Source organism: Mus caroli, chromosome 2 (genome assembly GCF_900094665.2).
Source record: "Mus caroli chromosome 2, CAROLI_EIJ_v1.1, whole genome shotgun sequence".
Taxonomy (NCBI): Eukaryota; Metazoa; Chordata; class Mammalia; order Rodentia; family Muridae; genus Mus; species Mus caroli.
In genome coordinates, this window is record NC_034571.1 from 148086883 (window position 1) to 148101491 (window position 14609).

The 14609-nt window shown below is 46.1% G+C and overlaps 1 protein-coding gene across 1 annotated transcript in view; it reads right to left on the bottom strand.

Moving 5' to 3' along the window:
• Positions 1-333: 333 nt before the first annotated feature.
• Positions 334-14609, bottom strand: part of Nfs1 (NFS1 cysteine desulfurase) — a 17026-nt gene continuing 2750 nt past the window's right edge. The window contains exons 4-13 of the mRNA XM_021152677.2: positions 13248-13331; positions 9017-9169; positions 7266-7359; positions 6503-6637; positions 5123-5280; positions 4351-4456; positions 3674-3755; positions 2962-3045; positions 1988-2077; positions 334-1011 (exon numbers count right to left, since the gene is read on the bottom strand). Coding sequence (XP_021008336.1) covers positions 948-1011; positions 1988-2077; positions 2962-3045; positions 3674-3755; positions 4351-4456; positions 5123-5280; positions 6503-6637; positions 7266-7359; positions 9017-9169; positions 13248-13331 — 1050 coding nt within the window. The 3' untranslated portion in view covers positions 334-947. The remainder of the gene's footprint in view (positions 1012-1987; positions 2078-2961; positions 3046-3673; positions 3756-4350; positions 4457-5122; positions 5281-6502; positions 6638-7265; positions 7360-9016; positions 9170-13247; positions 13332-14609) is intronic.

Genomic DNA, 14609 nt, shown 5'->3' on the forward strand with positions numbered 1-14609 from the left:
GCAGCTTCTCAAGAGCATCCATCATCACGGTTCTCCCGACTATTGCCTTGAAACACTCTCCTTTCTCATGTAGCACAGTCCCACATATGACAGTCTCTATTTCTGAGTTTCTATCTCTCTGCTAATATAAAAGCTCACTGAGGACAGTGTGCCCTTCCTGGTTCTATGAGCCAGTGCATCCCAATACCCAGTGTGTCCTGGAAATCCTTTAAATTGTTGGATGAAAAGCAAGTGGACTGAGTTGTCTGAGAGAGGCAGGTGGAAGGAAGGTCCACAGTTCTCCAGCGGAGTTCTCCCTCAGATGCTCAAAACCTCAAGGAACAGGACGGGAAATGGGAATTTATTGAATTAAGTTTAATGAATTAAGCAAATTATTAGAATAATGGGTGAGATCATGGATATTTCTACTTACATTAAATCAAAAGAGAGGAAAGAAGATGAGACCCCAAAGGAAACAAGACTTTAATACAACTTGGTGTTCTTCCTGAAGTCGATACAAAGAGATGTCTTTCAAAGCCACAAAAAAGGTTAAAATAAAGTTTGTTTATGCCAGTCCCTAATGGCGCCAGTTCAGCTGAGCAGCTAGAGTAATGATTCACAGAGAAGCAGTCTTTGAACCTAGAGCCTTCTTCCAGTTCTTCTATCTCTGCACAGGTAGGTCCTCCCTGTGGCAGTAACAAGGCAGTGCCTCCAGGCCCTCAGATAAGAATGGCCATGCCAGGCAAGAGAAGAACTCCTGAGGAAGATTAGGGAATACATGCCTACACAGGAGCCGAGGCTAGGAAAGCTAGCCTCAGCTTCTCACTTGAGAACATTCTGTGGTGAAGTCACTGCAGAGCTTCCCATCTGCTTTGAGCGTGGACCACGTCAGGCGATGAGGTTCCTGGCTGTGCACGGATCAGTGAGGCCAGAACAGCCAGGCCAGCACAAAGTCACAGCCCATTCCTCTAATGCTGGGTCCACTTGATGCTCTTGAGGTCAATGCCATCCTGAACCATCTCCCAGAGAGGACTGCCAAAGAGAAGAGGCACTGAGTAAGTGAGGGTTAGACAGGAAGCGGCAGGTAACACTGCCTCTCAGGCCCTGAACAATCATTTCCCTTCTGTCCTTGTTGCTTCTCTGCCTTTTGCCCTGGTGAACCCCAATACAAGAGACAAACAAGCCTTCTCTAGCTCCTGTAAGTCCTGCTCAGTCCCAGGCCCTTCCTAATTTCTAGCATCAGGAAGACTATTTATTGCTTTAGCCAGAAAGGATGCCTTAGATCTCAGGCCTGAGCACCCAGGAAGATTGTGGGTAATGACCTACTTTGTGCATGGTGGGAGTGATGACTATGAAAACTTCTTTGTTTGTTTTTACCACTGAAGCTGAGACACGGAGTCGCGCATGCGCACACACGCGCGCACACACACACACACACACACACACACACACACACACACACACACACACACGAGGCAGCGTCTTCTGTGGAGCCAAGCCTGACACCAGTACTGAGCTTGGTGCTTCCGTGTCCCCAGTTAGTTTTGCTCAGTGTCACTGAGTCCCACCCTTTGTTTTTGTTTCTCAGAAAAGGACTTATGCACAATCTTCCTACTGCAGCCTCTGGCTCACAGCATCAGGCATGCACAATCTTCCTACTGCAGCCTCTGGCTCACAGCATCAGGCATGCACAAGATCCCTGGTTTGAGTTTTGTCTTCTAGGCAGGTACTCTACCACTGACCTTCCATTGGTTTTGGGGGGCTGGGGATCAAACCCAGGCTGTTTAGAGATGATACATAAGCAACCTCTATGCTATATACAAAAACCTAGTTTTAAAACATATTCTGAAGAACAAGAAGACAGGCGGTCGACTTCCTTGCTTTGTGGAATCTTTACATCCTACAATCCCTTTACACTCGGGTTTCCAGCTGTCTGAACAGAGTCGAAGGACAAGAAAGGTGTCAGTGTACGGTGTCTTCCATAGAGTCCACACGCAGGCGCACACACCTCATTTCTCGCAGGCGCTTCACGTGATGGATGCACTTCTCCGCCGTGTAGTCCACCTCCTCTTCTGTAGTGAAGCGGCCAATGCCAAACCTGAGAGAACACAGAAGATCGCTACACCTGGCAACGGGTTTGCTTTTTGGTTTTTTTGTTTTGTTTTGTTTTGACCAATACTCTCTGAGGACATACTAAATAAAAGATAGCAAAAGGGATGGGGATGGAGTTCAGTTGATAGAGTTCTTGCTTAACATGCATGAAGCCCTGGGTTAAACCCCTGACTGGGTTGGTGGCATATCTCCAGCCCTCGAGAGGTGGACACAGAGCAAGCATGGGCACGCTCTGGCTACAGAGTCAGTTGGAAGCCGACTGGGCTGCATGAAAGCTGCTGGAGCAAAGGAGGCAAACAGGAGGTGGGAGACCTGGTGTGCCTCTCTAGGTAAAGGATTCTGAGAACACAGCTTGACGGGCAGAATCCACCAAGCTTCCTCCATTTACCCTAGACCTCCTGGGCAGAGGAGCTAAATTCAAGACTCAGACATCCTCATCTTCACCAAGATTCAAGAAGCGGGCAGGGACATAGCTCAGCAGGAGGAGTGCTTGCCTATCATGTACAATTACCCCAAACTGCATAAACTAGGCATGGTGAGCACACCCCTGTAATCTCAGCACTTTGGAGCGAAGACAGGACAGAGTTCAAGACCAGCCTGAATTTCTGACAAGACCTTAACAAACCAGGAACACACCCACACCCACTCACACCCCTACATACACTTGCCCCCACACATAGTCACACACATAAACACACCTACTCTCATACACACACACATACAAAAATACCCCCACACTCATACACATATGTACACACACACATACACAGAAACATTCCCCATACACACACACACTCACACACATTCTCACACCCTGGTGCAATATCTCTCTCTCTCTCTCTCTCTCTCTCTGCAGCTGATCTCACTGACCTGATAGAGGAGTGTGCTAAATCCTCATCGGTACCAATTGCTCTGAGGACGTAAGAGGGCTCCAATGACGCAGAAGTGCAGGCACTAAGGATGGAGACAGAACCTTTTAGTCCATAGGACACACCCTGAAATCATACCACAGGGACATAAGAAACATAGCCTGGTGATGCCCTGTACAGCCTGGGATGTAAACCCAGCTTCTGTGGTCCCTATAGACAACTTCCTGGACCAAGGACACCAATGACTGAAAGAGCATGAGAGCCCACACACTGGACCTGACAAAACAGCCAGGGCAGAAAATACAGTATGTAAGCCTGGAGGGTAAACAAACCCTTGTGGCTTACACCCAAACTGTTAGCTTATCCCTGCAAAAGACATCTTCAGTTAAGCACAGTTAATCCCAGCACTCAGGAGGCAGAGGCCAGAGGATCTTGGTCTATACAGAGCATTTCAGGACGGCCAGGGCTACAGAGAGAGATCTTGTCTCAAAAGGAAACAAAAAAGACACATCTTCTAGGACAGACAAGCCCCCAGTTTCCAGGGAGAGCTGCTGGAACGGTTCCCTCAGCCACAGCCACCACCTGAGGCCTGAGCTTTATCGTGATCAAGAGCTCCTGTCCTATCCAACACCAGGAAGCTCACTGACACATAGGGTACCTGACAGGCAAGCTAACGGTGCTGCAACAGTGTCTGTCGACGCCGTCCAACTCACCTCCCTGAGGACAAGGCCACATCCTTGAGGGCCATCAGCAGGCTCTCTCCTTCCACATAAGCGAAGGAGAGGTTGATACAGCCTGAAGAAAAGAACACATAGTGATGGGACTCTGGGCCCCAGCGTCTGTCAGAATGGAGACTAAGAGCTGGAGACAGTGGAGGGGTACAGAAGGCCTACCACGAAGGAGACAAAGACGGTTAAAAAAAACAAAAAAACAACAAAACAAACAAACAAACAAACAATAAACCTTTTTTAGGTACAAAATATATTTCAGAAACAAAACCAGAATGGTAGAGTAAGTAGGGGCACGAGGATGGCTCTGCAGGTAAAGCCCTTGCTACATGCGCCTGGTGAGCTGAATTCTATCTCTGAAACCTAGGAGAGAGTGGGAGGAGAGAAGTGACTGTCCATGTGTATAGTGAAGGGCATTCTCCAGCCTCACATAATAGCTGGGTATCTGTGGTGCACGCCTTTAACCCCAGCACAAGGGAGGCAGAGGCAGGCAGATCTCTACGCGTTCAAGGACAGTCTGGTCTACAGGGTGAGTTCTAGGACAGTCATGACTATATAGAGAAACCCTGTCTCATAAAAATGAAATAAAATAAAATAAAAACCAATAAAATAAAATAAAGCAAAAAGCAAAGCAGAGGAAGACTGAAAGGGTGAGCCTGTACCAGGGTAGTGCTGCTTCGGGTCCCCATTCATCACCACATCTGGAAGGTTCTTCATTATCTTCTGTACCAGTCGCTCGGCTAACTTTGAGATCCGCTTATGGTCATACTAAGGAGCAGGCAGGGGAGAAGGAAGTACAGTGACCAGCAATCAGCTCAGAAGAACGAACTCCTGAAGCCCTTCTCCCTACCCAGGAGTCACGCTGTATCTATCGCACAGCCCCATCTGATGACCTGTTAGGTGTGGAGACCGCTCTATCTCCAGCACTGTGCGTAGTGTCTGGTGTATAAAAGGTGCTGAGGAGCCGAAAACAGGGTGCCAACAACATACTGAAAATTGGACTGTTAATTACAAGCAAGGCATGAATGTGTGTTCAACCATCTCTTTCAGAACAAGGGGCTGTGGTTCCTTGACAAAGTATGTTTTAATTCATTTTGTATGTACACATGGACATTTTACGTTTATTTACAAGGGACTGAACCCAAGGTCTTACCCACCCTAGGCAAGAACACTCCTACTGATCCAGCCCTTTACTTTTAATTTTGATCCTGAGTCTTGCTATGTAGCCCAGGATGGCCTTAAACTGAAAATTATTCTCCTGCCTCAGCCTCCGAGCAACTAGGATTACAAGTGCAGGATGTCAGCTGCTCAAAGGCAGGACAGCCTTAGCCCTGCTGTTCCAGAGATCAGACTCATTTATGCTAATGTGTCACTAAAGGGAGACCCTGCTTGAGGGGAGAACTTGGCGGGGGGACTACTCTCCCCAATACTTACCTCCATCTCTTGTTGTGCCAACTCACATGCAGCTCCCAGGCCCACCACCAAGGGTGTGGGCACTGTCCCAGACCGCATACCCCGCTCCTGCCCGCCTCCACTCTGTAGGGCCTCCACACGTACCCGGGGCCTACGGCGGATATAGATAGCACCAACCCCTTGGGAAAGAAAAGTTGTTAGGGAAAAAAAAAAAGAAACACAATGGAACAAAATATTACTTAAAAAAAATAAGATTAAAATATTTCAAGTTCTATAGTTAACTTTTTCTAAATAAAAAAAAAAAGAGGAAAGAAAAGGAGAAATGAAAAAAGCATAGTTTGTAGCAAATGTCCCCAGCATAACTATGTTACAGCAGGTATATCCTATATCAATGACCAAAATGATTCCAAGCCTACCGCTATGCATGATGAAATGACAGCATACAATGAGGACTATTCGTAAGAGCAAAAGGATCAGAAACCAGTTAGAGATGGCCACTGGTACCGAGTATACACTGCTCTTAAAGAGGACCTGTGTGTGGTTCCTGGCACCCACGTCGCAGAGCTCAGGAGACCCAGTGCCCTTTGCTTGCTCTCGGAGTCTTTGCAGGCACCTGCACATACTTTCATAACACTCCACACAATAAAAATAATCATGAAACTTCCCAAGAATAAAAAAAAAAAAAAATAAGGCTCACCGGGCAGTGGTGGTTCACACCTTTAATCCTAGCACTTGGGAGGCAGAGGCAGGCAGATTTCTGAGTTTGAGGCCAGCCTGGTCTACAGAGTGAGTTCCAGGACAGCCAGGGCTACACAGAGAAACCCTGTCTCGAAAAACAACAACAACAACAAAAAGGCTCAAAAAGAAGAAGGAGGAAGAAAAGGAAGGGGAGGGGGAACAGGAGGAAGAGGGCAAAAGCCCACTAGGGGATGTGGAGATGCAACAGTGGTTTGCTGCCCTTGCAGAGGACCCAGGTTCAGTTCCCAGAACCCAGACACAGCTCACACAGCTCTAACTCCAGGCCAGGGGAGTCTGTGCCATCTTCTGGTCTTCACGAACATTGCACTCAAAACAGTACACTTAGGTGCATGCAGGCAAAACACTCAAATACCTAAAATAAATAAACCTTTTTTTGTTTGTTTGTTTTGGTTTTTTTGAGACAGGGCTTCCCTGTCCCTCTTAAGGACATGGTGAAGAGATCAAGAAAGAATGCCAGCTATGTTCAGCAGCTGCTTGGATCTACAAAGAGGCAAGTGTTTCTGGCTATTGTTGAATGATACGTCCATAGGCCAGGCCACTCTGAACGTACAACCTTCTCAGAGAACCGTCACAGTCTTGACTGAGTTGAGCACCAGCTAAATGATTTGCTGAGAATGGGAAAAAGCAGGCAGGAACTGGTACCTTTAGGGCCGTAGAGTTTGTGACCACTGATGCTCATAAGATCAATCTTCATGTCATTGACGTCAAGTGGGATTTTCCCAACAGCTTGGGCGGCATCAGTGTGGAAGTACACCTTTCTGGAACTGCAAATCTGCCCTGAGGAATGACAGAGAGAAAGACACATGGCACAGTGAATGTAACCTGACAGCAATCTTGCTAGGTACCATGAATAATTTAAGTTACTGATAACATTTATTTATATATATATATACACACACATATATATATGTGTGTGTGCACATATGTGTGTGTGTGTACGTGTCCTCTCCTACTCCCTGTCTTTCCACCTGCCCCTGCCTCTCTAGCTCCCTCCAAACTCCCTGCCTCTTTGCTATTACTGTAAAAATCAAGAGCAAAACACCAAACCACAAATACACACGACATTTTGATGCCCAAGATTCTTCATGCTCCCTTATTAACTCTGGACTTTGCAAACGCAACATCTCCTTTTAGATACTTTTTATTTAAAAGAGAAAAAAGGCCTTTTCTTACTGTTTTGTTGTCATTTGGAGCAAAAACTGAAATAAAATGTGGCAGCAGCAACAACCATAAAGGACACAAACCCCTGAACTCTAAAACCTCACATAGTAGCCAGCTAGAATGCAGGTCAGCAAGGCACACACAGCTCTTCCCGTTGGTCCACTTGGCTTTTATGTCAGAACTCTGTGCCCCTGCTTTCATGGACCCACGGGTGGTAAGTATCAGGCTAACCTACCATACTCACCTATTTCTGCAATCGGTTGCTTTACTCCAATTTCATTGTTCACAGTCATAACAGAGACCAGGCTGGTGTCTGGCTGGATGGCAGCCTCTAGTTCCTAAGAATGTAGGAGTAAGGAGTCTATATGATGCCAAGAGACAGCTAGCTATATAAATAAGAATAAAAGCAACTTTAAATCTACAAGAGGGGCCTTCCACTCTAACCCTATCTAAGCACGTAAGTTAACCGGGGGACGGAGCATGTGTGAGGCACTGACTCGCCCTAGTGCTACTGTTTAAAAACAATAACAGCAGCTTTCGGCTGCAGCCATAGCTCGGCAGCAGTGAGCACTGCCTGCTCATCCCGAGGACCCATGTTTACCTCCTAGCACACCATGGAGGATCACAGCTGTCTGTAACTCCAGGTCCAGGGTACTGGACACTTTTTTCTAGTCTCCACGGGTACCAGGCACAGATATGCATGCAGGCATGACACTCAAATACAAAAACAGAAAGTTATAAAAAAGGCCAGGCTGTTCATCCAGAAGTCCCGAGTTCAATTCCCAGCACCCACCATGGTGGCTCAGAACCATGTATAATCTCTGTCATAGAGTCATACATGTGAATAGAGTACTCATATACATTAATAAACAAACCTTTAAAAAGGAAATATGGGCTGAAGAGATGGCCCAGAGGTTAATAGCAATCGCTGCTGTTGTAGAAGCCCTGAGTTGGAGTCCCCACAGCCACACTCATAGCCACCTGTAACACCCAGGCACACATGAAATAAATCTAAAAGGAGGAAGAAAACCTCCCTGCAGCCATGGCTGTTGAGTGAGGAGGATCAGGGGTTCAAGGCCATTCAAGTCTAAATAGCCACTGCAGGCCAGCCTGAGATTCCTGAAACACTGTTTCAAAGACAAAGATATAAACCAAACACAAAACAAAAAACCCCAAAAAGCTTACATGAGACCCTACCTAGGCCAAATAAACAAAGGTGATTTCAAGCTGCTGCAAAGCTACAGGAGTAAGAGCAGTGTAATCATGAGGTACAAACATGGACAAGCACCTATACTCAAGCCTTTCCCTTGAGATAGGCTGTCACTCTCCAGTCCAGGCTATCCCCATACTCTGGTGAGCCTTTTTTTTTTTTTTTTCCTTCGAGACAGGGTTTCTCTGTGTAGCCCTGGCTGTCCTGGAACTCACTTTGTAGACCAGGCTGGCCTCGAACTCAGAGATCTGCCTGCCTCTGCCTCACAAGTGCTGGGATTAAAGGTGTGCACCACCACGCCTACCTCTGGTAATCCTCTTGTTTGAGCCTCCAGTGCACTGAGTTTAAGAGTGAATCCCCCATATTTAACCCATACTAATATGTTGGCTTTTGCAGTTCTGGGGATCAAGCCCACAGCCTTGTGTATACTATTCAAGAATTATACTACTGAGCTACACCTCCAGTCAGCCTGCTTCCTTCGTAGGGTGATAAGAAACATCAATGCAGGGAAGAAAGAGGCCAGAGCTCTCCTGTGATGTAAGTCCCTGACATCCTACCCTCATGTCCAGTAGCTCTGTACAAAAGAGGATCACCAAAATCCCTCAGAGGCAAGTTTTCCATGGAGAACAGCGAACACATAAAGAACACAATCTTCTCTGCCAGGCCTGATCCATGCTCCACTCTCACTGATCAACCTTTAGGCTCCACCCAAAACTGGAGAGACAGACTTACAGGATGGAGGCAGGCTCCTCCCATCCTGTCCCTCGGGCCTGGGGCACTCCTACCTTTAAGTCAATGATCCCGCTCTTCTGCACAGGGAGGTAAGTGACTCGAAAGCCCTCAGCTTCCAGGGAGCGGCAGGAATCCAGCACACATTTGTGTTCTGTCTGGGTGGTGACCAAGTGTTTTTTTCTTGACCTGTAGAACCTGGCCACTCCCTAAGAATTGACAATAATGTAATGAAAACAAAGTATAGCATCCTTGGTACCATGAATCCCATTCATGAACAGTCTTTCTGTGAGGGTAGGCTCAGGACTGCCCAGAGCCAAGTACACTGAAGACCAAGGCCCCACCGGTGTATGTGATACTTTTAGCATCAGGAGAAACTATAAAGATAGGCTAATAAAAACTGAAATACTGCTGGGCAGTGGTGGCACACGCCTTTAATCCCAGCACTTGGGAGGCAGAAGCAGGCGAATTTCTGAGTTCGAGGCCAGCCTGGTCTACAGAGTGAGTTCCAGGACAGCCAGGGCTATACAGAGAAACCCTGTCTCGAAAAACAAAAAACAACAACAACAACAACAAAAAATAGTGCCAGACCTGGCAAACACGCTCACAGTCAGTTATTGGATGGAACACAGGGCCCCCAATGGAGGAGCTAGAGAAAGCACCCAAGGAGCTGAAGGGGTCTGCAACCCTAAAGGTGGAACAACAATATGAACTAACCAGTACCCCCAGAGCTCGAGTCTCTAGCTGCATATGTAGCAGAAATTGGCCTAGTCGGCCATCATTGGGAAGAGAGGCCCCTTGGTCTTGCAAACTTTATATGTCCCAGTACAGGGGAACTCCAGGGCCAAGAAGTGGGAGTGGGTGGGTAGGGGAGCGGGGTGGGGGGAGGGTATAGGGGACTTTCGGGATAACATTTGAAATGTAAATGAAGAAAATACCTAATAAAAATTGGAAAAAGAGAAAAAAAAAAGAAAATGACATATCAAAAAAAAATATTATGATGTAGTGAAAAAAACATAAAAAGTGTTGCAGTGAAGTGGCCTGTATTAAAAAAAAAAACCCAAATTATCAAATGAACATTTATGTTATTAAAAGGACAAACAAACAAGCAAAACATAGTCAAGTATAGCCCACATAGCCATGGTCTCAGCATTAAGGGACAAGAGGGCATCTGCACACTGAGACCATCTTGGTCTACACAGGAAGTTCAGGACACTCAGGACTACTTAGTAAGACCTTGTCTCCAAACAATCAAAAGAACAAAGGAACCGAGGGAGAAGTAAGACGGGAAAGCAATGTAGCTGAGTGCAGTAGCCTGGAGTCGGTGCTACTGTGGGGACTGAGGACAGAGGACCATTAGGACTTACTGTCTCAAAAATAAATAAATAAAAGATAAATGAGACTCACACCTCATTCCCTAAGGTGCTTGCTGCACACACATGAGGATCTCTTGGAGCTCTGGTGAAGGCTCCTCATTTCAGAGCACTTGCACTTACAAAGAACCTCGGCTCTGTACTTGGCATCCACTGGTGATCACAACTGCCCTTGACAGGGGATCTGGCTCCCTCTTCAGGCTCTGAGGGCACCAGGCACATAAGTGGCAAACACACACACACACACAGAATAAAAACAAATAAATCTTTTTTCTTTTAAGTTTAAATAAATAGGTATAAGGACTGAGCTCTACCCAGATCCAGTGCTCCTGCATCCCAGTTGTACAGAAGCAGAGACCGGAGAATCCCAGGGACACCAGCCAGGCAGGCTGGCCCAGGTAGGGAGCTCTGGTGCGGAGATGGGGCTGGTGTTGGTGAGCATGAAGCCTCCCTAGGTAGGTGACCTTCATTCACTAGCACATTGTTTACACATACATGTTTTCACATCTGGTACCTAAACTGTTTGGTGTCATTGACTCAGCAGTTAAGGAGTCACACTGCCTTGCTTTTTCATGTTGCTTTCATGTCTCTTTGCAATATAAACACTGATTAGTTTAGATGTCTCTTCTGTTTTTATTTGAGAGATGCTCTTTTTGAACAGCATATGCTTCAGAGTTCAATCTCTATCACCATGCAGGGATTTATTGTTTTGAGACAGTCTCACTATGTAGCTGTGGAACTCACAGAGATCCACCCGCCTCTACATCCCAGTCATGAGATTAAAACTATGCATCGTCACACCCAGCTCTGCTTAACTACTTATAATAGCTAAGAAGTGGAACCAGCCTAGATGTTCATCTACAGATGAAGGGATAAAGAAAATGTGTTACATATGCAATACCACTTAATTCTGACAGAAAGAAAAATGAAATAATCACATTTGCAGAAAAATAAATGGAATTAGAAATTACTACGTTAAGTAAAATAAGTCAGACACAGAAACAAGTACTGGGCTGGAATGCTGGCTCAGCACGTGAGGGCACTTGCCACAGGCTTACTGACTGAATCCAACCTTGGGAGCCAACTCCCACCAGTTACTGATGACCCCACATGTGTGCTGTGGCACATGCATGCACACATACAAATTGATTAATTAAAAAAGATAAATGCAGCCAGGTATGGTGGCACACGCCTTTAATCCCAGCACTCGGGAGGCAGAGGCAGGCAGATTTCTGAGTTCGAGGCCAGCCTGGTCTACAAAGTGAGTTCCAGGNCAGGCAGATTTCTGAGTTCGAGGCCAGCCTGGTCTACAAAGTGAGTTCCAGGACAGCCAGGGCTACACAGAGAAACCCTGTCTCAAAAAAACAAATAAAAAAAAAAAAAAGATACGGGGGCTGGAGAGATGGCTCAGAGGTTAAGAGCACTAACTGCTCTTTCAGAGGTCCTGAGTTCAAATCCCAGCAACCACATGGTGGTTCACAACCATCTGCAATGAGATTGGATACCCTCCTCTGGTTTGTCTGAAGAGAGCAACCCTGTCTCGAAAAACAAAAACAAAACCAAAGAAACAAAAAAAATTAAATAACACATCCTTAAAAAGAGAAAAATTAATATCATCACATGTGCACAAATTATTTTTCAAAAGATAAAAAATTGTAAATGAGAAACTGGGAGCCAGAGAGTGTGCTGCTCCCTTTCTTTCTTTCTTTCTTTGTTTCTTTCTTTCTTTCTTTGTTTCTTTCTTTCTTTCTTTGTTTCTTTCTTTCTTTCTTTCTTTCTTTCTTTCTTTCTTTCTTTCTTTCTTTCTTTCTTTCTTTTTGGTTTTCCATGAAACATGAGTGAAACATGGTTATGATCTGTCCATCAACATTGCCATTAAGCCTGAGATACTTGCACAAAGCACGTGCATGACCCAAATATAGGATGACCAATACCAGACTGAGTGACCAAGTCAAAGGCCTGCAGAGAGTACTATAGCAACAATCACCTCTAAATGCAGAGGAATTCTGTAAACAGCTCTCAGAAAGGAAAAGCTGACTGGAAAGTGGCCTTGATCAACTACAAGCAAGCCAAAGTCATCTTAGAACAGCGACATGGCTGAAAACATGGCCCACGAGGCCACCTGAAGACAACTGCATAGGCACACATATGACTCATGGCTGGTGCTGTACTGCTGTGGGTCTGTGGTGCTGTGGGTCTGTGGTGCTGGGAGGCTGTGGTGCTACCCCTGGTAGGTAGTTCTGGGTGAAAGAAAGCCCGCTGAGCGAGCCATGGGGAGCAAGCCAATAAGCAGCATCCCTGCATGGCTTCTATCTCAGTTGCTGCTCCAGGTTCCTGCCCTATGCTCAGGCCTTGACTTCCCCTCATCTCATCAAGGACTGGAGGTTATAAGGTGAAATAAATACTTGCCTCCTAAATTGCTTTTGGCCATGGTGTTTTATCACAGCAACAGAGACCTAAGCCGGACACTGTTACTCATTTTTTTAAAGGACTAGCATCCTAAAAAATCCAAACTGTTAGTGGTCTAAGAACCACCTTCTTTCCTAACCAACTGCCACACTGAACTCAGACCAATAGGGTAAAAGACTTGGCTGCAAAAGGCTGAGGAAAGCATGCCTGATGGCTCCAGAGTCCAGGACACATGCCTGGTGCCTTGAGTTTGACACTCAGAACCTAAGTAAAGGTAGAAGGTGATTTCAGACTCCACAAAGTTGTCCTCCATACATTTTTTTTTAAAGGCAGAGAAGGAACTAGGGAGACGTGGGTAGTTGAGTTCAAATGAGAGAGGGGCACCAATCGCTAAACCCAAGAAGCCAGACATAGTGTCATGTTCCCTCTTGTTTGCTTCTGCCTTCCATCTTCCCACAACCCCTCACAACTGTCCACCACACAACATCCCCATCCCTCCTCTTACCTTAATTGCTATGTTGTTGGACTCAGTAGCTCCACTAGTGAAAATGATCTCCCGAGGATCAGCTCCAATCAGAGATGCTACTTGCTGAAAGCCAAGAGACAAAGATACAGCACATCAATCCTGGGCAGCGATGGGGCTACAGATACAGCCTGGACGGAGCTTTGGACCAAGAGAAGTTCTACTGCATCCTACCAACCGCCTACAAGGAAAGACACTCTGTGCCTACTAGGTATAACTTTTTAGCCTGGATTGGGATAAAAAGGAACTGATTGTCACGGCTCAGATATTCTATCCTTTCTCCATTCTAAAACCGGTGGAGAGTGTCAAATGTAAGCTAGGCATGATGACATACCCCTTTAATCCCAGCACTCAGGGGTTGGAGGCCAGCCTGGACAATCTACAAAGTGAGTTCCACCACAGCCAGGGCTACGCAAAGAAATATTGTCTCAAAAAACAAAACAAAAGAAAACAAAAAGAATGTCCAATGTAGCTCAGTTGGTAGAGGGCTTACCTAATAATTATGGAGCCCTGGGTTTGATTTCCAGCTCTGCACAAACAAAGCAAGGTGGTGCAAACCTCAAATCAACTGCACTCAGGAGGCTAAGTTTGAGGCCATGAGTTTGAGGCCAGTCTGGGATACACAGGAAGTTTCAAGCCATCTTAGATAAAAGCGCAAAGTGGGGCTGGAGAGATGTCTGAGTAGCTTAAGAGCACTTGTTGCTCTTGTGGAGGACCCCGCTTCAGTTCCCAGCACCCACATGGTAGCTCACAGTCATCTTTAATTTCTAGTTCCAAGGAATCTGACAGCCTCTTCTAGCCTCTACCAGCACCACACATGTACATGGTGCTTGTGTGCATGCGCATGCGCACTCGCACTAAACATCCAATGCATAATTATTTTTAATGGCAGGTTTTGTTTTTAAACAACGTTCTCTGCACTTATTTATGCACTTTGGGGTGGAGACCGTTCCTGCCACAGCAGGTTTATGCAGAGGGCGCTTCCGATGATGCTTTCATTTAATCGGGAATCTGCGCTTGCGGACCCCGAAGGTCCTTGCCTCCAATTGCTTTTTGATCTATCAACAAAGTTGCCAGTAGCCAATGGTTGAGCACGGAGCAGGACACTGAGAGTTGTGGGGAGAGAGGAGAAGGGTAGACACAGTAGTGGAGAGAAGATAAAGGCAACTAATGGATACGCGGCCACCTTAGCGACTGGGCCTAGGGTAGCAGAGGAAGATTTAGGAGTCCACAGTCACTGAGTTATCCAAGGCATGTTAAGAATAACTGATGTGTGTGTGTTTTCTCTTATTGATTGATTGATTGATTGAGACACGGTTTCTCTGTATAGCCCTGGCTGTCCTG